This window comes from Zeus faber (genome assembly GCF_960531495.2).
Source record: "Zeus faber genome assembly, chromosome: 22".
NCBI lineage: Eukaryota > Metazoa > Chordata > Actinopteri > Zeiformes > Zeidae > Zeus > Zeus faber.
In genome coordinates this window covers 8,248,561-8,269,644 of record NC_137209.1, presented here as the reverse complement: position 1 = coordinate 8,269,644, position 21,084 = coordinate 8,248,561, and the positions used below count along the sequence as shown (strand labels likewise).

At 48.2% G+C, this 21,084-nt stretch overlaps 1 protein-coding gene across 1 annotated transcript; it reads right to left on the bottom strand.

The window, feature by feature from the left end:
• Positions 1-1,349: 1,349 nt before the first annotated feature.
• polr2a (RNA polymerase II subunit A) lies at positions 1,350-19,609 on the bottom strand. Its single transcript, XM_080023647.1, has 29 exons — positions 19,330-19,609; positions 18,442-18,574; positions 18,224-18,360; positions 17,929-18,102; positions 17,557-17,838; positions 16,162-16,323; positions 15,813-16,033; positions 15,560-15,692; positions 14,527-14,651; positions 14,177-14,387; positions 13,700-13,909; positions 13,336-13,504; positions 10,474-10,568; positions 10,155-10,358; positions 9,704-9,926; positions 9,422-9,605; positions 8,835-9,006; positions 8,359-8,464; positions 6,944-7,149; positions 5,327-5,590; positions 4,945-5,152; positions 4,739-4,839; positions 4,522-4,626; positions 3,955-4,137; positions 3,661-3,864; positions 3,354-3,540; positions 3,125-3,238; positions 2,897-3,046; positions 1,350-2,768 (listed from the first exon to the last, which is right to left on the bottom strand). The coding sequence occupies exons 1-29, from the start codon at positions 19,414-19,416 to the stop codon at positions 1,618-1,620; spliced, it is 5,901 nt and encodes a 1,966-aa protein (XP_079879773.1). The 5' UTR covers positions 19,417-19,609; the 3' UTR covers positions 1,350-1,617.
• Between the last annotated feature and the right edge of the window lie 1,475 nt (positions 19,610-21,084).

The following is a 21,084-nucleotide window of genomic DNA, read 5'->3' as shown; positions in this document are numbered from 1 at the left end:
TCCCATCATCCAGTGCCTGAACACGAGCTTCCTGCAAACAGCTTTACAGAACCCACCAAAGCAAACAGAAGCAAAATTAAAATTTCTTATCCCCCCCCAGCGGCCCAATCCATTATTCACACAGAATAACTTTCCTTAAATAAATTGAACGATGAGCCCAACGTAAAATGAAGACTCATGTACACATCAGCTATTAGAATCAGGACCGCCAACGAGGGATCGAAAAAGATTTAAACCTAAAGCTTGATTAAAATGTATCGACATTTGCTACCCCATGCAACAATGACAAAAGCAGCAACACCAAAACTTACCCTCCCTCGCGTTTCTGCCCGCTTCCGAAAAATAATAATTTGACAGAATATCCATTCTGAACGTTGACTTCGCAAATCATTTTGTGCTCCCAACGTGACGGGGAGAATATCTAGGGAAAAAAAGGGGAAAACTGCTGTCTGTGGTACGAGTCTCTTGAACGGTGCAGGATAAAGGGATGCTGGTGGATGTTTGGTGACATCTTTTCGGGGTTTCTCTTTGGGCTACGAGGGGGGTGGGGGGCGGGGGAGGCGTGACAGGGTCCGCATTGTAGTTGGGATGGAGGAGGGAGGGGTTGTCGCGGTGAGGCGACAAAACGTCAGTGTAGGGGAATACGATGCAAGATTTCCTTTCGCCTGCGTGCCAGTTCCTCTCGCCCGCCATCTCGGAAATAAGCCTTGAAACGCTGAACCGCTAAGGGAGCGTCAACAACCTCCCTCCGCCGTTTCAATTACCGAAAAAGAAAACCCCCAAAAAAACCCACTAAATCTCAGAAAAATAAGCCTAACAGTAAACAATCTTCACATTTATCTTCTGTATTTTTTTTTTCTTCCAACTTTCATCTTCGACGCATTTATATATTAAAAAAACCCTACGCGCCCCCCTCCCCCGCCCCCCCCCCCCCCATTATCACTGACATCGGCCCGAAAATTATCGGCAACTGTACATTTACAAAAAGAAAAACGCTCTGTGTGTCACACACTTCAGTAAAATATGCACAAGTGACTTAAACCGCGTTGTTTCCCTTAGCGTCTGACTTACAATCCACTTGAAGCTTCTTTTCTCTAAGGCTTTTGGCAATACTTAAACCTCCCAGATTCATAATCCAACACTGAAACTAAGAGACTGGATGCGACGAGATTCACGGTGAATAGGGACTTCACCCCCTCAGCTCTCCTCCCCTTCCCCCTCCCTCCCCAGGATTTTAGCATCAACACCCCATGGGGGAAAAAAAATAATTTAAAAACCAACTAATGTATGCTCAAAGGAAGGGGGAAAAAAAAAAAAAAAAAAAAAAAAAAAAAAAAGGCAACCTCTACCTCTTTTCGTTCCCCCCTCAACAGCTCAAGTCTATCAAATACAATAGCAGTAAATGTTTTTTTTTTTTGGGGATGGAGGCACAGCGGGAGGTGGGGGGGTTATAGGGTTCCAAAGAGAAGACTTTCTATGAAAGAAATCTAAATTCACAATTGAAGCTTCACTTAGGGCCGAGAGGTCCCTCCCCCTCCCCCGGGCGCCGTAGCATCGTCTTATCCTTCAGATCTCTCACTTTTTCGGGCTCAGCCACCCCGCGCCCGGGACAGCGCCTCAGTTGTTCTCCTCGTCGCTGTCGTCGGGGCTGATGGCGGGGCTGTAGGTGGGCGACGTGGGGCTGTAGCCCGGCGACGTGGGGCTGTAGGTGGAGCCTTTGGGACTCGTGGGAGAGTAGGTGGGGGAGGTGGGAGAGTACTTTGGCGACGTCGGGGAGTAGGTGGGCGAGGTGGGAGAGTACTTGGGGCTGGTGGGGGTGTACGTGGGCGAAGTGGGCGAGTAGGTGGGCGACGTGGGGCTGTACTTGGGCGTGGTCGGGGAGTAGGTGGGGGAGGTTGGAGAGTACTTGGGCGAGGTGGGGGAGTACTTGGGCGAGGTGGGGGAGTACTTGGGCGAGGTGGGGGTGTACTCAGGGGAGCTGGGGCTGTAGGAGGGCGAGGTAGGGGTGTACTTGGGGGAGGTGGGGGAGTAGGAGGGCGAGCTGGGGCTGTAGGAAGGCGAGCTGGGCGTGTAGGTGGGGGACTGCGGGGTGTAGCGCGGGCTGGAGGGGGAGTAGGACGGCGAGGTGGGGGAGTAGGACGGCGACGTGGGGGAGTAGTTGGGGCTGGTAGGGGTGTAGTTGGGCGAAGTGGGGGAGTACGACGGGGAGGTAGGGGAGTAGGAGGGCGAGGTGGGAGAGTAGGAGGGCGAGGTGGGGGTGTAGTTTGGAGAGGTGGGGCTGTAGCTGGGGCTGGTGGGCGAGTAGGAGGGCGAGGTGGGCGAGTAGGAGGGCGAGGTGGGCGAGTAGGAGGGGGAGGTGGGCGAGTAGGAGGGGGAGGTGGGCGAGTAGGAGGGGGAGGTGGGTGAGTAGGAGGGGGAGGTGGGGGAGTAGGAGGGGGAGGTGGGGGAGTAGGAGGGGGAGGTGGGGCTGTAGCTGGGCGAGGTGGGGGAGTAGGAGGGGGAGGTGGGGGAGTAGGACGGCGATGTCGGGGAGTAGGAGGGGGAGGTGGGGGAGTAGGAGGGAGACGTGGGGGAGTAGCTGGGCGAGGTCGGCGAGTAGGAGGGGGACGTGGGGCTGTAGTTGGGGCTGGTGGGGGAGTAGGACGGGGAGGTGGGGGAGTAGGAGGGGGAGGTGGGGGAGTAGCCGGGGCTCTGCGGGGTGTAGCCCCCTGGGGAGCGAGGCTCGTAGGCTGGAGAGGTGGGGGAGTAGTTGGGAGACATGGCTCCACCTGAGGTGGAAGAGAATGGAGAAAAGGTTTCAATGTGTGTGTCTGTGCGCAAGCAGCACATGAAAGCACATCGCCGACCGATCAGTAAACGTCCTCGTGATGGTCACCACCAATACTCCAGCACCAACCTGGAGAGGGGATGTAGGGGCTGGCGGGGCCTGGAGACCCTGGGGATCCCGGGGTGGGGGACCAGGCGGGTGAGTAGGCCGGGGAGAATCCGGTCGCGTCAGACGCCGCGCTGGGCGAGAAGCCCGCCGCGCCGGGGGTCATGCCGCTTCCTGGGGGTCAAAGTTCAAGAGTCAGCGAGTGAAAGGCAAAAGCAGACGAGGGCCGCGGGGGCAGGGAGCTGTACTCACCCATGCTGGGGGACCACGCGCCGTAGGCCGGGGTCGCACCCGTGTTCCACGGGGTCATGGCCGGAGACATGCCACTCATGGGGCTGGGTGCCGAGCCGAAGAACATTCCAGTGGCTGAAAAAACAACAAAAAAAAAAAAAAAAAAGAGGACGCAGAGATTGTCATCTCACTGCTCTTCAACACCGAATCGCTGCGCGTCAACGCGCCAATCACTTTCTTCTCAACTCACGTCCAGCTACGCTGATCCCGCGTATGTTCGTCGGGATCTCCATGCCGTATTTACACTTCTCCGCATCCAGCAGCAAGTCGAAACAGCCCGTCCCGGCCGGGGCCAGCTGGCCCAGCATGATGTTCTCAGACACTCCCTTCATGGGGTCGTTTTCACCGTGGGAGGACGCCTCCATCAGAACGTCCACCTGGAAAACATGGCAAAAGCGGGAGGGACACAAAAAGAGCATATTTAACACCAGATTCATTCCCATGCAATTCAATTTTGAGGAAAACAGGAGGAGGACTTGAACCGAAGCTGTTCTTACCGTCTCTTCAAAGGAGCACTTCATGAGCGGCCCCGTGTCTTGACGGTTGATGCCGTGACGCGTAATGGCCATCAGGTGGCCGCGGCACGTCATGGTGTCACAGAGCAGCGCCAGGTGGCGGTAGTTGACGTAGGAGCCGTCAAAGGAGATGACGTGGTACAACTCGCGCTCCAGAGCCTTACGCACCGCCTCGATGCCCAGCACCTGAGGGAGCGGGAGCGGGGAGAGTGAGACGCGGGAGATGCGGTCGCGCCTTACGTCGCTTTGTTACGGGGCGGAAGCGAAGTTACGTACCGTGAAGATCTCCACGATGTCGTTGGAGGTGGTTCGGACAGGGTCTACGTCCTTCTCGCTGAGGACCCTCATGAGGCCGACGCCGTCCGTCTCCAGGATCCACTCCTGCAGGGCCTTGAACTCCCCCTCCTCCGTGATGATGATCTTCTTTTTGTTGTCCGTCTGGGGCAGGTGCATGTACACCTAGGGCCAGCGCACCAGGGTTTAACTCAACGCAGACTCAACTTTGTGGCTTATATATAATATTACTCTACGATTTTAGTGTTTTATTTTGTTGTTGCGACTTTTGTGTTTTGTTTGCAGTAAAACTGCGGAATTTGGACAAATTTGCAAGTCAAGGAAAAAAAAACACACTGAAGGAGTTTATAATCACTTACTATGATAATTGCTGTTCATAACTCTGCATATATTCAAAATATACAGAAAAATGAAATATTTAATACTTAATACTCCTCTTTGTTCATTCCAGAAATAAGTCCACATTAATGCAAAGATTTGTTGGATATGTATTAATTGTTTCAAACTCCTGTCGACACTTCTTCCAGCTGTTATCCAGTCCCGTCTCACCTTGCTGATCTGCTCGATGCCCTGTAGTGTCATGTCTGTCAGCATGTTGGACTCGATGCACCTCAGGAAGACGTCGTCGTCCATCTTGTCCACCACCTCTTCATCCTGGACAAACAACAATGGGCATCAGCATTGCAACACGGAGGGGAGTCGCCCCAAAAAGCACCGACGACGAGGTCTGAATAGTCGGGGAGTGAGGAAAGAGACTCCTCTTCACCTCCTGGAACTTGTTCTCGTCGCTGTTCATAATCCTGATTCGCAAAACCAGCTTCTCAGCGTTGTCGTCATTGAAGATACAGTTCAGGTCATCTCCGAAACCTGGCAAACATAAGATTGCCAGTTGAGATGCCACAAGAATATATGCCTAATTAATAAGTACACTTTTTTTTTTTTATTCCACCGCCTCATGTGTGAGCCACTCACCCGCATTGATCTTCTCTGCAATCTGCTCCATGGTCAGCTTGCGGTCGGTCATGTGCTTGCGGTCAAGCTCGATGCGCAGCAGCCAGGGGGAGATGCGCGTCACATCGAAGTCGGGCATCTCGTAGTAGACGTTGACCCACTCCTGGTCCTCAGCCACCACTGTGTTCTGGGGGTTGGGGTCGTAGTAGATGGCCGTGTTGGCAGTCACCTTGAAAGAAAGAGTAAAAACACAGAGGTGGTCGATTAATGGTTCGGACCTGGGTGTCTTCGTCTCAAATGATTGAACCAACAACTCTTAAATAGCTTGTTGTCTGAGGTGTGATCTTCAGTACCTTTTCACTTGCCCTGATCTCAGCATAGAGGGACTTCTCCTCATCCTTACCTTGCGCAGGGTGGTGTGCTCCAGTCGACACAGGATGTCCTTGGCCCGCTCGGCGTCGCGTGCAGCCTGCCCCAGCAGGAAGACCGTGAGCGACGGCGTCTTGGGCCTCTTGGAGATGTTGATCAGCTCCTTGAGACGGGGCACGCCCAGCGTGACGTTCTTGGCCGACACGCCGGCGTAGTGGAAAGTGTTCAGCGTCATCTGGGTGGCGGGCTCTCCGAGCGACTGGGCGGCCAGAGCCCCCACCATCTCGCCCGGGTGAGTCTGAGGGCGGAGCAGGCGGGAGTGAGAAGTGCGCGTTTCCACTTTTTATTCACAGTAGTGTAAAAGATAGATCCATGGGACATATCATTATAACAGATATAGACATTGTGACATAAGATGTGATATAATCTGGGATTTTGGCTTTAGAATATGGTGGCGTGTTGCTGACCTGCATTTTTCTTAACTTCATCGATTATTCTAATTCGGCCTCTGTAGGCTTAGGCCATCGTGTAAAATTCCAATTGGTCGATCGCTGGGGGGCAGTGATTGCCCATTTAAAATTGAATCAGGAAGGGGGTGTGGGGGTGCACGCACATAGAACGTAATGAGGCAACTCGGGCTCCCCATTACAGAAGTGCTGGATTTATTATTTACAAGTAAAGTATTTACACAAAAACATCCAGATTTTACTTAATTCTGAAACCTCTCTTCCACTGCAGACGGTGTTGTAATAGACAGGAGGGTCTCACGAAACCCCGCGGCCCAATGAAAGATCCTGCCACATCGGCCGGCGCACCGCCTGGTCCGCCGGGTGTATATTTACAAATTGATATATTTATTGCCTCATTTATTTAATTCAGGATTCATTCCAGAGGCATATTTATTTTTATTTGCACGCTACGTCCACATACATCCTCTTTGTGCGCGCAAGAGAATGAGACGTCTGTCGCCGCGGGGCGTGCGGACCGGGACTGCGTCGGTTGAATTCTGCCGGACTGTCCCTCGCCCCGTCTATCATGACATGCGTGAAAAGGCGCAAGACGGAAATGTTCCCGAATGTAGTTGCATGGGTTGAAAGTGAAAATCACTAGTGGTGCTGGAAAGGTTACCCCCAGTAATCTCCCGGGAACTGTGTGAAAGGGGCTCTAAACAGCTCTGAGCTGTTTGCCCCCTCTCCGCCCCCTCTCTGCTCCCGGGATCGGTTTCAGAACATGGTGAACTGCATCTACACAGTAAACCATTTCAATGCTCAGATTTATGTTGGCGCATTAAAGAGAAAAAAAAACAAAAAATGTCTCTTCAATGTTACTTGGCGATCGATGGATCTAATTGCAGATTTAATTGTCAATCTGGCCAAGCCTATGCCTCCGCCATCATAATATCCACATAACTATTGTTTCTAAAATATTTATTGTGTGTAAAGATCTCACAAAAGCACCAACCGTCAAATTATCGATATTGATGCATTTGTCGAAAAATTCTGTGATCTAATTTTGTCAATGTGGCCCAGTCCTAATCCAGCATGTATGCATTTTGGCCTCATTTGCCGAAGAACGTCATTGTATGTTGGCTAGAAATAAGACTTTTCAAAACCAAAATGCAACACTAATCAAAGCGTTTCACTGAACTTACAATCGACTGGTTGAACCGGGTCTCAATCTCTCCGAGCAGCCAGTCGTAGGCCTCGGTCGACAGGCGGAACTCCTCCGTCATGCGCTTGGAGCAGAGCGTGGAGCGCAGGTGGATGTTGAAGAGCAGCGTGGCGTTCTGCTGGGCCTGCTTGCTCAGCGGGTCCTCGCCGTTGACAATCACCAGCTTCTTACTGAGATCCTGGACGCCTGGGAGCAGCAAGACGGGATCAAGAATGAGCAACTTGTGGGAACGAGCCATTAAATGTTCGGCATGCAAGAAACAATCACCACAGAAGATATTTAGTCACATCGCAAAATCAATATTGTAACGATTCAGAAGCCCTACCTCGCACACACTTCACAATCAATCTGATATGCTTCCCTCGGGGAGGCGCCACAGCGCTCCGCGAGCCTTTCATACTGACTGCTGTAACGGTACAGATCTCTTAACTCAGTCCATCTCATTGCTCAATGACCTGTGACAGTTTAAGTACCTTAAGTTAAGTGAAAATAAAATAACTGTGTTCCAAGTGTGTCACGCCACAGAATGACGTGTTATTAACCACTCAGCCAAATTTGAATGATTAAAGCAAGGGAGGCACAGCGGGGCAGAGAATCTCAGCTGTGTGTCTCGCTGTCCTACACGGCGGGTGCTGCGCTGGGGGATCGGCTTGGCATGAGTTCACGGTCTCCCTGAAGACGCCTATTAGTCCAGGTGTTTACTCCTAAAACAGCGCTTTATCCCAAACTCTAATGGCTGTTAGCGTCGATTATTTCACCACTGACGGTCCCGATCTGGTGTTTATATAGTGTTGGGGAGGGGCCATGCAACAGATGACCTCTCATACGTCAGAGTCATGATTTAGCTCCGCCAAAAAAATAAATAAACATAAATAAAAAATTCAGGACCAGAAAAATGGTGAGAAACAGTTTAACCGTCAAATTCCACAATTCAGTACTACATCTTTCAGTCTTTTCACATGTTTTCCACTTTTTTCTTTTTTTACTTTCTTATATGTATGTGTTTAGAAACAAATCACTCAATTCACTTTACAGAGACTTTAATGGTGTTTATTTATTGTATTGTTGCAAGATGTTTGTATTTAATCAATGACGCCTGAGGAAGATTTCTAATTCTGTGGACGTTCACATGGCGGATAGTCACAGGACGTTTGGTTTGAGCGTCTTCCCTTGTTGCCTAAGCTGCCTGTGGTCTCTTTATAAACCCAGTGTGGATGGGCCAGGAGGCTTTATATAGGTATAAGCAGCACTTGAGTCGAGGCCACCACTCCCAGCGCTGTAATCCTAAAGTGAGTCAAATGTCCACAAAAACCCAGGACAAATGATATAGTGGACAGAAGAAGAAGAAGAAAAAAGGAACAGTGAGACAGTAAGAGAGCATCAACATTATCATACCCTCGACCACTCGAAGTGGATTGAGGTCTGTGGGGGTCCGTGGATTAATTCTGAAGATCTTCTGGGCGTTCCAGATCATTCTGGCCAGGTTGCACGGCAACACCACCTAAACACAAGGAACAGAAGTGTTACGCCACAATGCAGCTCATGGGGAGTTTAGTTGTGATTTGTGAGACCAATAGAGAAAATAGGGAATCTGGGTGTGGATCTGGGAATTATTACAGTTAAACGCAATAGTTCTATCGTCGGCAAGTACAAAATATTTGGTTTGATGCTGTGAGCAGTGATTTATTTTAACAGTTTCCTTTAGGTCAGATAGCAAGGTAAGTGATTAAATCTAACCATTACTTATCTCTCCCAGAGATCTTCAGAGAAGTAAAAAAAAAAAAGTAGAAAAAACCAAGACCCCATCAATTAAACACCCTGGCAGTGTATGATAGACGTGTTTTGATGGCCATTTTCTCTCCACTTCACACCTTGCTGTCTCCGGTGGGAAAGATGGCCCGGAGAATCTCCCTGTCCTCCCTCATCTTGTCGAACTCCCTCTCGAGGGCACTCTGGACGTGGGCATTGGTCATCACGTCTTTCACTACGTCCTCCTGCAGGGTGCGCCTCAGCGCCCGCTCGTTGGTGCAGTCAAACCTAAACCTGGACAGATTAAATGAGGAGATAAATCTCAGTTAAGCCGCAGACACTGAGCTGTGGCTGAGGCAGTTAAGGACGTTAGTTACGCTGCAAGGGATTTTTGGTATGAGACCAAGTCCAGACCAGACCAGGCTTCAAGGCCAGTTCATGTGAGTTGGTGAATTAGTCATCCCAACAACATTTTATTAGTACTATTAAATTACTTGCCAAAATAGATTGTGTACCCCAGCAAATGTACACTATCAAACTTTGAATCTATTGTTCTTTATTCTAAGGAAACTATTTACTTTATTTGAAGTCAAAAAATAAATAATTGTAGTTTTTTCTAATTTTTGAGAAAAGCTGCTGCACTGGTTAATCCGAATGTATTTCATATGTACAGCCACATATGGCCCAGTCATGTCCTCGTGTGACTCACTTCTTTTCGAAGGCCTTGTTCGAGGGCTTCAGTGTGGCCATGTTCTGGAACTCCACGGCCTCCCCGGCCAGGCCATCCTCCCCGTAGCGTAGCTGCACCACCTGGTTGATGGAGTTCCGCACCGTGGCATCATACTTCACCATGACCGACTCCATGGACTTGATCAGACGTCGCTGGATGTAACCTGAGGTTCAAGAAAAGGCTCAAAAATAAGGTTTCCTGCTTTTTGTGTGGCTCCCCATTCCCATTCCCCTTTTTTAAAGGCTAGCTGTTTTGTCTCACCGGTCTCGGCTGTTTTGACGGCCGTATCAATCAATCCCTCTCTGCCTCCCATGGCGTGGAAGAAGAACTCTGTGGGTGTCAGGCCAGCAAGGTAGGAGTTCTCCACAAAGCCTCTGCTCTCGGGGCCATAGTCATCCTTGATGAAGTGGGGCAGCGTCCGGTGCTTGAAGCCAAAGGGGATGCGTTTGCCCTCAACGTTCTGCTGCCCCACCACGGCAATAACCTGCAGGAGGAAGGCGGATGGTAACGTTTCAATGTTCTCCAAGACGCAGTCATTTCCATGAAGGGAAAGGGAAAGCCCACTCTAGGTGTCTTCCACCAGGAGGAGTTACTTAGTTGCAGTATAAATTTAGCTCTATGTTAGTTCACTACACAGGCCAACTATATTCCTAGACACTAACTACAATTAGGGGAATACAGTCAACATCAAGGCCATCAGAGTAACTTGTACCTGTGAGATGTTAATCTTGGAGCCCTTGGAACCGGCCACCACCATGGACTTGAAGTTGTTGTACTCCGACAGGGATTTCTGAGCGGAGGATCCCGTCTTGTCACGGGCATCGTTGAGGATGCGGTTGACCTGGTTCTCAAAGGTCTGTCTCAGCGTGTTACCTGGGGTGGGCTCCAGCTCATTGTTGTGGGCTTTCTCAATGACCTGTGGGGCCGCAGAGCGAAGGGTTAGAATCAAGCTCGGTGCAATTACCTTTTTGGTTTAATTCTAAGTAAAAAACGGACAAAAGTCCATTTGTTGACGACGGAAATGTTCTCACTTCTATCACATCCTGTTTGGCTTTCTTGATCGTATTCTGGATGTCAAGGTATGTTTTTGCATCAGCGATGGAGTCACCGATACCGATGGAGTGGCCTTGATTTGAGAGAAGGATGAAGGTCACTACTGTTAGTGATCAAAGAGATATAAAAAAAATGCAAGCACTTATATCCCAAAACAATGTAAATTCTCAACACACAAATTATCTTTCAATTGAGATTAACAATTACAATTGAGCTAGGAATATCAAGCATCACATTTGGGTGATTTTGTCTTTCTTTTGAATTGAATTAATATTATAGGACGATAATATGACTATGGTAATGGTAAGCTAATGATATAACCAAAATGATCCTATGGAGGAATCCAGAAATAATATGGCAGCCATAGTAGTACATCGCTTAAGCCCCTTTCCCACATGGAACCCATACCATTGCTGGATAAAAAATATCCGGAAAAAGCAGTAGGTAGTCATTCCCACACGGCCTCCTTTATAGAACGGTTCCATATGGCGTCTGTATCCACATATGACTGTCCTCGATGCATTACACAATGCTCGCAAGAGGTGTCCAATATGCGAGACGAGGCAACAGAACCGTTTTTTAGACCAGCGCTTCGCTCCCCGTCTCCCTGCACCGTGGACCCCTCCCTCCACTGACTGAGAGGGGACAGCGTCCCCATCCCCGGACACAATAACACTGACCCCAAGTTATAAAATCAGTGATCATTTTCAACCCGTCCTACACTGTCTCTGGAGAATGAACGTTCTCCATCTGTTGTCCCTCTCACTGACCCGCTTGCGCCGCGCTACGGTGCAGCTAGCGGGCAACCGAAGCGCCTGTGCCGGATGTCCCTGCATGGTTGCACAGCACCCTTAAATGTAAAAGACACGTTTAGTGTCTGAGTGTCATTTTTAAAAAGTAAAACACTAAAATTTAAGCTTATAAAGACCTGTCTCCGGAGGGACTGGATGACTTGCGGGTCTTTGCGGCCCCACACCACAGTTCGGCTCGCCATTTTCCCGAATGTTTTTTTCCAAAACAATTCACTAAAAAAAAGAATTTTGTACATATTGTGCGCATACCCCCCCCCCTTTTGGGTGAAATTTCAGGATGAACCTAAAACGGTGAATTTAATTTGACTTTCTCTAAACTTTTGAATGCACATGTGCAACTGTTCAATGTTTCAGTACTTTTTGCACAACTTGCTGTTCTCTAACAAGGAGCTGAATGGCAAAATTCACAACAGGTATTTCAATAAATTTCCTGGTTCAATTAGAATTGGTATTTAAACAGTCCTCTTCATCATGCTGTTCACATTTTGACATCATGAGACCTAGATGACACCTAACAATTGATCAACAGTACCTCGCCCTTGTGAGGCTTCAAACAGGATGTTCTCAGAGGGAAGTGGCCACTGAGCTTAGAGTGTCACAGAGTGTCATCAGCAGGTTCCAACAGAGATACAGAGAGACTGGAAGAGTCACAGAAAGGCATAGAAGTGGACGTCCTTTGGCCACATCCCACACTGATGACCGCTTCATTGTGAACACTGCCCTGCGGAACCGGATGATGAATGCCACTCAACTCCAGGCACATTTAAGGGAGGTGAGAGGCACCCAAGTGTCACGTCAGACCATTCTTAACCGTTTACATCAGCGTGGTCTGTGTGCTAGACGTCCTGCAAGGGTACCTGACCACACCACCAGGCACAGGCATCATCGTCTTGCATGGGCCAGGGAGGATTTAGGCTGGACGAGGGACCAGTGGCTTCAGTGCTGTTCTCTGATGAAAGTCAATTCACGTTGAGCAGAAATGATGGCCGCCAACGATGTTGGAGATGTCAAGGAGAGCGCTATGCATCAGCCACTGGTGTAACCAGTCGAGCCTTTGGTGGTGGTGGTGTTACAGTGTGGGCAGGTGTGTCTAGTCAATACAGAACTGCCCTACACTTTGTGAAAGGTACAGTGACAAGCCCATACTACCTGCATAACATCATTAATCCAGTCATTGTGCCCCTGCATGAACAACACAGGCCTCATTTCATCTTCATGGACGACAATGCTCCAGCTCATCGAGGTCGCATCATTAGGGAACGGCTGCTGGAGACTGGGGTACCTAAAATGGAGTGGCCTGAACTTTCTCCAGACCTGAATCCCATAGAAGACCTATGGGATCAGCTGAGTCGCCGTGTAGAGGCTTGTAACTCTGTGCCCCAGAACCTCAATGACCTGAGGGCCGCCCTTCAAGAAGAGTAGGGGGCCATGCCTCAGCAGACAATAAGTTGACTTGTGAACAGCATGAGACGTGGTTGTCAAGTTGTAATTGATGCTCGAGGGCACATGACAAGTTATTGAGACATTGACATTTTTTGTTGTGGTAAACCCACCGTTGTTGTCGGCTTTTGTTTCAATCAATTGTTTGAGATGAGGAAATCACCATTTCATGCTTCTACTTGAATGCCCTACTTTCATGATATAATATCACTGTAGCGTAAACTTTTTACATTTTCCATAAATTTAACCCAAAAGCCAAATATCCCTAACTTTTTGTGAGTAGTGTGTATATATATATATATCTGTAAAAACTCACTATTTGTGCTTTATTTGCATTCAGCTCCACCCCTTCTTTATGGCAGTGTTGCTGCTTCCATTCCCACATACTTCCATTCACAGCCGTTCCGGCAATTTGCTTGAAATTATACTACTTCGAAAATTTATGGAACGACTTTTACGGAACATCGAGACAGGCTCCCATTCCCACATGACGCCAATACGGAACATTGCGGCTAGACTTGCGGCTTTCGGTGCAAGCAGGAAAGGAGCTTTAGCTAGACATTGTGTTTAATTCCATTTGTTCCTCACCCTCAATGAGCAGCCAGTTGTTGACCACGGTCTGAATGTTGGAGTAGAAGAGTCTGGTGATATCGTGGCCCATCTCCAGGTAGGAGATATGGACAAGGGATCCCGCCGACGTCCCCAGAGATTTTTTACACAGGATGCCCATGATCAACTCTCCGTTCTCCACAATGACCTGGAGAGAAAACAGATTGAACAAAACAAGATCAGTATTATTTAGTTTAAAAATATATGCTACAGTAAGGGCAGAACGTCGCAAGAGGGCAAAAAAAGTGCACAACTTTTTTCTTCCTCCTAATGTACTTCCTAGTACGTCTATGTACAGTTAATTGTGACATGTTATTGTGACATGGTTTCGAGGGTTTAAAACCTTTGTGTCGCCGGGGGAGATGTGTTTGTACGGGCCGCTGTCCTCCTCGTCAGGGTGGGTGCTGTGTGTTCGGATCACGTTGATGTGTCCGGGAATGATCAGGCTGAAGATCTGCTTGCCCGTCCACAGAGGGCGGGGCTTGAGGATGGCAGGCTGGGGCACTTTCCCATCCCACGTGGAGAGGAACATGAGAAGGTTCATCACTTCGCCCTGTGGTGGGAAGGACAGGGTCAGAGAGCTCCACTAAAAGATAAATGTGTGTCGTATTTCCGGCTTATTTTGGTGAGTAAATTAAAAGAAGTGTAAAACAGACCAGTACAGGATAACTACTCAATGTTTTTTGTTTATTATACTTATTTTAAAATCAGGACACATCGGCCGCATAACTGCCAATCCAGATGTGCTCAAAAAAAAAAAAAAAGATAAGACAAATAATAATATCAGCCATACCAATATCGGTTGGGCTCTACTCCTTACCCTCTCTAAGAAAACGTCCCTTTTGGTGAATTTGCGCACGGCCGTCAGGGTGTCCTGCACAATTCCCATGACGGGCCTGTTGGACTGAGGCGTGACAATCATACGTGGCACCATGGCCAGCTCCTGGATCTCCGCCCTGGTCTCAAGGGACTGAGGCAGGTGGAGGTTCATCTCATCCCCATCAAAGTCAGCGTTGTAGGGTGTGGTCACACTGGAGGGAGACAGAAGGCATTGATGTTAGTTATGCAACTTCTGATTTGGAGGATGCAGTCTGACATTGTGATGGAAGACAATTTATTAATTTATTTTTATTATCCACATCCAAAATGAGACTGGTCTGAGTTTGGCACCTGAGGTTCAGTCGGAAGGTGGACCAGGGAAGAATCCGCACTCTGTGCCCCATCATGGACATTTTATGTAGTGTAGGCTGTCTGTTGAAAATGATGATGTCTCCATCGCACATGTGTCTCTCCACCTACGAGGAGGAAGGTCGCATCTGATCACTCAATGGGAATTTCTGTGAAAATACACTTCTGGCCACAACTCTTGCTTCTAATGCTGCATTCACATGGAACGCGGTACATGGCATGAAATAACAGCACTTTCTGAACCGCACGGGGAGCGAGGGGGCGGAACCACAGCAAAAGGTGACAATATGTTGCTATGGTGATGTACAAAGACTCCAATAAAATATATTTTACAAAATTATTATGTGTCTGTTTTTATATATAAGCATTTTAGTCATTCATGTCGCTATAAAAATACAGCTTACTAATATTTTATTGTAAATTTTAATGAATGTTAAATTCCCTCCAAAGCCTATCCTTATTTTTATATGTATATATACTTATGTATATTGTTATGTAGCTGCAAGCAAGAGCGCAGCTATAGAAATTTGTTTCCTGGTAGTAATAAATGATCTGTTAACCAATGGCAGATCACATGGTTTACACTGGCAATAGTTTTATTAATAATTATTCTTATGTAACTATACTGTTATACAAGTAGTAACGTAGCGGCACCATCAAATCTGCTTCCAAGCACCCAAGAGCCTCCATGTAATTAATAAATGGAAAAAAAGGGAAACTAATGATCAATCCAGGGTTTTTATTTAAGTGCGACATTCCAGAGAAAATGGCATCTATCGGCTCAGTAAACTCTGGCAGCAGCAGTGGACACGCGCAGTTGTTGGCTCCTCGCCTACGTGACATCCGACGGTTATTGTTTTGTGGAGGACGGCAAAAAGTTTTAATATTTTAACTTTGCAAATGCCGTGTACCACTGCCAGTCTGTAGTTCACTAACATGACTTCTGGTTTGCCGTCTTTGTTTGCCCATTTTCCATGTGAATGCAGCATAAAACTTCCATTAACCTTGACCTTACCTTGTAGCCGATCTGAAGATGAAGGTCACTTGGTTTTGGGTGGAACCGCAGGTCGATTCTGTCGCCATTGTCACGGATGATGTATTTGGCGCCAGGGTACTGGCTGTTGCCTCTTCGTACCAGCTCTTGCAACCTTGAAAGGGTAATTGGAGACATTGGCGCATGTTTTAAGAATACTACAAAAATATTTTCGCACAAAATAAGCAAAGAAAATATCACCAAAGGTGACTTAACCGAGGCGTGTGTGCCATACCTGTCAATGTTGAAGGGTGTAACGATTTCCGGGAAGGTCATGTTGGCTGCGATGGACCGTGGGACCCCCACTTGGTCAATCTGCAGGTTGGGGTCAGGGGTGATGACAGTTCGGGCAGAGAAGTCCACACGCTTGCCCATCAGGTTGCCTCGGACACGACCCTCCTTCCCCTTTAGACGCTGCTTGAGGGATTTCAGTGGGCGGCCAGATTTTTGCATTGCCTGAAAAAGGACGGGGAGTGGGGGGGGTTGATTAATAAACGCTTCCATATTAACTATAAGAAAAAAAACAGGCATGTGGTCTAGCAGCATGTTGCATGAGCAAATTCCAGAAAGTGGCATCATCATACCCTGGGCAAGCCTGGCAGTTCATTATCAACCATGGTGGCCACATGGAACTGCAGCAGCTTGACGTCCTCAGCAATGACGTGAGCTGCGGCTCCGCTCTGCTCGTTCCTCCGTAGCTGGTTGTTGATCTTGACAATGTCGGCCAGCTTGTGCGTCAAGTCATCCTAGGCAACAGAAGACATGGTTGCTTTTGACCAGTATAGGAGAGTTTGGGAATTTTTTCCTAGGAGAAAAATAATTTTGATCCCCTTTACACCGGAGGAAAATATTAAGCATGTGGTTTATGACTGGGGGATGATATTTATAGTAACACACAGGGGCATGGGTCGGCAGACAGTAACACAGAGGCTGTGTTTATCAATATGGAGGTGGGACATAAGGCGGGGGGGGCACCAGCCAGATTTTACCATGCTACTGCCCCAGTATACAGATGCAAAATATATGTAACAAAAAAGTTATTTTCCATCTAGCCACGTTTGTCAATACTTAGAAAATTTTGCAAAGATTCAAAAATAATCCAGTTTTGTTCAAATTTTTTTACCCCAGAGTTCAAATTATAGGCCTACGGGAAAATAATAGTGCGGCAGAGAAATCCAGTCGTCATGGAAACATGTCCATATTATGGGAATTCCCAGGATAAGCGGAAAGGGGGCGTCACAACTCCCCCCATATAAAGCTGAGTGTTTAGGCGGCAGCTTCTCCACCGACCAACCCTCCTGAGTAGAAGGTTGGCTAGTTGGTCGTACAGTAATGCCACAAAACAAGTGTATGTCAACAGTAATATTTATAATTTAATGACTGATCATTTAATATGAAATGTATCTCAGAATATAATTTGGAATATTATCTGACAGCATATTAGAATTGTAATCTGTTTAATATATTAGAAATAATAAAATATAGGAAATGTAAATCTGATAATATAATGTATAATCTGATAATAAATTATGATTAATAGGTAATCTGATAGCATCACAAATCTGATAATTAAATAATAGTGTAATGATTTAATCTGATAATTACTGATCTATTGTCATATTAGACTCGCCTAGCTCCAGAGAATCGCTCTGCATTAACCCAGTCCTCATGAAACATGTAACTATAAGGGGAATTCCCCACTTAACCCCCACCCACTGGTAGCCACGGTAACTGCAGAGGGCATCATCATGTGATTTCTTTGTGATGTCACAAATCAAGTTTTAAGAGAAAAAACAATGTGAGGAATTTTTTTATTAATAAAAAAACAATTTGAAGAAATGTTCTATGCAGAAGAAATATGACACACAAGAGCGGGGTAAGCAGAAAGTTAAGAGGGCGCTACTGCAGCTGTACATGACGCAAGCCGCCTTAAAAACCCAAGAAGAACAAAGCTGTGCCTGGAAGGACCATCTGCGTACCTGGTTGCGAGCGGAGCCCTGCATGACCACCGCCGGCCTGACGGCCAATGGGGGGACAGGCAACACGGTGACTATCATCCACTCTGGCCGGGCAAACTTGGGGTCCATACCCAAGATGACGTCCTCCTCGTCTGAAATGCGCTTAAAGATCTCGTGCAGGCGCTCGGGGCTCAGCAGGATCTTCTTCTCCTGGGAATCCTCGTTGACGTGCTTCCACTCGGCGTAGAGCTCCAGGCCCGAGCGCCGAATGCTGGGCTGGTAGCGCCCGCAGCCACCGTGTCCCTAAGCAAGAGACAACACAAGCGTCGGGACAAGGAACACGGCACCGGTTCTGGATGTTAGGCGCCATCAATCAATCAATCGAGGCCATACCTTTTCCTTGGAAATATCCTCTTCTGCCTCCTGCTGTTCCACACCAAACTTGTTGTCCATCTCTTCCCCGCCCTCGCAGATGTTTTTGCCTTTACACAGCTCGTACACGTGTGTCAGGCGCTTTCTGGGCTGGCCTTTAGATTTGCACAGGATGTCTTTGATCTTCGGATTGTTCTACCGATACACACAAAGAGACAACACCTTATAACATTTGATCGGAAATGGCTTCACTCGAATGAGGTCGTCATTGTTTCCGCTCGTTGGACAAAAGTCTAAAAGACGAGGGGGTACGAACCGAATCCACTAATAGTTTGGAGCAGAAGAAGCAGACGCATCGGAGGACCTTCATGATCTTGGTCATGAAACCAACATGGAATACCGGCTTTGCCAGCTCTATGTGTCCAAAGTGGCCGGGACATTCTGTCATGTTACCTGAAAGAACAAAGAGGTTCATGAATAACAAACAAAAAAGGTCACTGGTATTTTTGTGCACATGTCAAACACTTAACATACCTGCACATGTCTGACATCTGCCGGATCGCTCTATGACCCCTTGTCTTGGGTCCATGAGGCCGCCAAGTTTAGGACGCCCTCCTTCTGTGGTTTCGGGGTATTTAATACCCCCTTCCGTGACTGACATCCGTTTCTGAAGAGACAGTCAGGGTTCGAATATGAATGAAAAGCTATGAAAACTCAAATAATCAATAGTAGTCCATATCAGACATTCAATGCCTGGAACTGAAACCATACAAGGCTTTTGTTTGAGCTAAAATAAATAAAAGTTGTACTCATAAGGATAAACTGAAATGATAACTGAAATACAGCCTAGACAAACGTGGCTTTTCATGTTTTTATTGGCAATCATGGTTCCCTCCAAATAAAAGCGGTATAAATATCAGCTGTTAAAAAAAAAAAAAAAAAAAAAGAACATGCATCGTACTGACTTCATTTCACTTAGCTTTATTTGTATTCATTGCATATCAAGGAAATCAATGCAGACAGAACGACTTAAAAAATCCTCCCATTGCTAGAAGCAGTTGTGTGAAGTAGCCTTTGACACGTGTGCGGTCTAACGTCCGAGTACTCAAATAGTTTTTAATGTTATGATAACCTAAATATGAAAGGGGATTTAATTCATGAAATGGCCCGGGTTAGTATCGTAACCCTGTTTTAAAAACTCTGACAAAACTTCCTGCAGACTTCTTATGCTAGTTAGCTCAAGCTCCACCAGACTGACACAGGTAGCTAGCTAGGCTAGGCTAACGGCAAACATTCCCTTGTACACGGCACCGAGTCTTTAATATAAACGCAAAACGGCAAGGCTAGTGATGAAGTAGAAAGGTTAATGTGTGACCGATCAGAGTATGAATGAATCCCCAGTGCCCCCAAAAGAAAACCTACAAGCTCATCTGGGCTGATGATGCCGAACTGCACTCTCCTGATGAGGCGCAGTGGGCATGCGCTGTCGCCGGAGGGCGGTCCGTGCATCCTGCCTATTGAAGGAGACGCGTCCTCCCTCGGCACGCCGCTTTGTGAGAAGGAACAGGTCTAATTTGCCACCAGCAGCGCAGCCAGGCCCGCCAACGGTGACCGGAATGTCTCCGAAAGCGATATCCCTTGTCGGTTGCCCTAGGAACGTAATTATTTACCATTTATTCCTAACTATTGTGGCTAGGTGCTATCCCCCTCCCTTTTTTAGGTCTACTCTGCGGCGCGCTCTCAGCGCTTCTGAGAGCCAGAGAGCGCAACGGTCGTTTATATACACTAAATGCCGTCTACGGGTTGGCCGGGTCAGAAATGCAGGGGCTCGTCTTTCGATGGGCGGGGCTTGGATCCGCGTAGTAAAGTGCCGATTGGCCGCCGCGCGCGACCTCATGAATAATGCCTCGCGAAGCACGCCCGGCCAATTGCAGAGCACGTCCGTCCCGACAGCCAATGGCAACCCAGATAGCGCATGAGGTCCCATCCACCTCATTGGACAGCGGGGAAACCAAGGCGGTGCCGTTTTCGACTTTGGCTTCGCGCGGCGTGAATATTCAGGGCGCCGCCGCGTGATTGGTGCTCTCGCCTATGAATATGTAGCAGGGGGGCGCCGGGAGCCAACGGGCGTCGAGGCGTGAAGCCGCGGCGAACGTCTTCGACGCAAGCACGCCCCTTTCCGATCTTTTCCGAGCGGCGCCGACGCGGACTTCTCCCCTCAGAGCAAAATAAAAAAAAAGCTGCGCCGCGCCGCTCGTCTCGCTGTGGATCAGCCCCCGACGCCTTGAAAAGAAGCTCGTGGTTGAGGCCCGCGAAGCCCGGGAGGAGACCCGCACGCACAGCCTCCTTTTTTTGGTTTTACGACTAGAACCACCGGCTAAAGCGGCGCGGCCGCGGCCGCGGCGTGTCGCGACCCCCCGTTGGACACGTCGTGAATTACCCGTCCTTATCCCCGGTTCTTTTTTTTTTGACTTTTACGGGACTCCGCCGCCATCCCCGGACTCGCCTGCGACCCCGCGCCGCGCCGTGGACTTACAATCCGGGCGCGCTTCTCCGGGAAAGGCCGGGGAAAGCCTGCGGGGTCAAATCTGCGTTGTTGTCGGGAGAAAAAAGGTTCCAACAACATGAAATGCGTCGAAGTGCGGCTTTAATTGCCGCTGTGTTTTGGGGATTTGTTATGTGGCGTTGGACGTTTTTAATCAAGATATGAACTGTTGAGGCAGGCCGCGTTTTCCGACCTAGCTATGTCTCCTGTCGTTGGCGGCAAGGAGTTGCTGAGAACACACCGCTGTTTGCCTGGGTTCATCATTTGGTGGAGATCCGTCAATTAACCGACGGATTCCGGGCTGTTTACTTTTAAACCATACAGTACCGCTGTGCCAAACGTTGACGATAATAACGAATCGAAATGCCCTTTGTGTCGACTACGCTGTGGGTGGTGGTTGCGCTAGCTTTGCTAATCGCATTAGACGTGTTGTTCGGTTGTGATAGTTGCGTTGTGCGGTTGTGTGTCGATAGATTGGACTTTATTCCTCTTCCGGAGGGAAGTTACGGTGCTATAGCAGCTTTCAACAAATCAAGAGGCGGTAATAATCGGGTAATAAACCAAAATGGCAGTATACGACAAACCTAAAAAAAATTACCCAAAATCCATATAGGCGATTTACGGTTGACCTA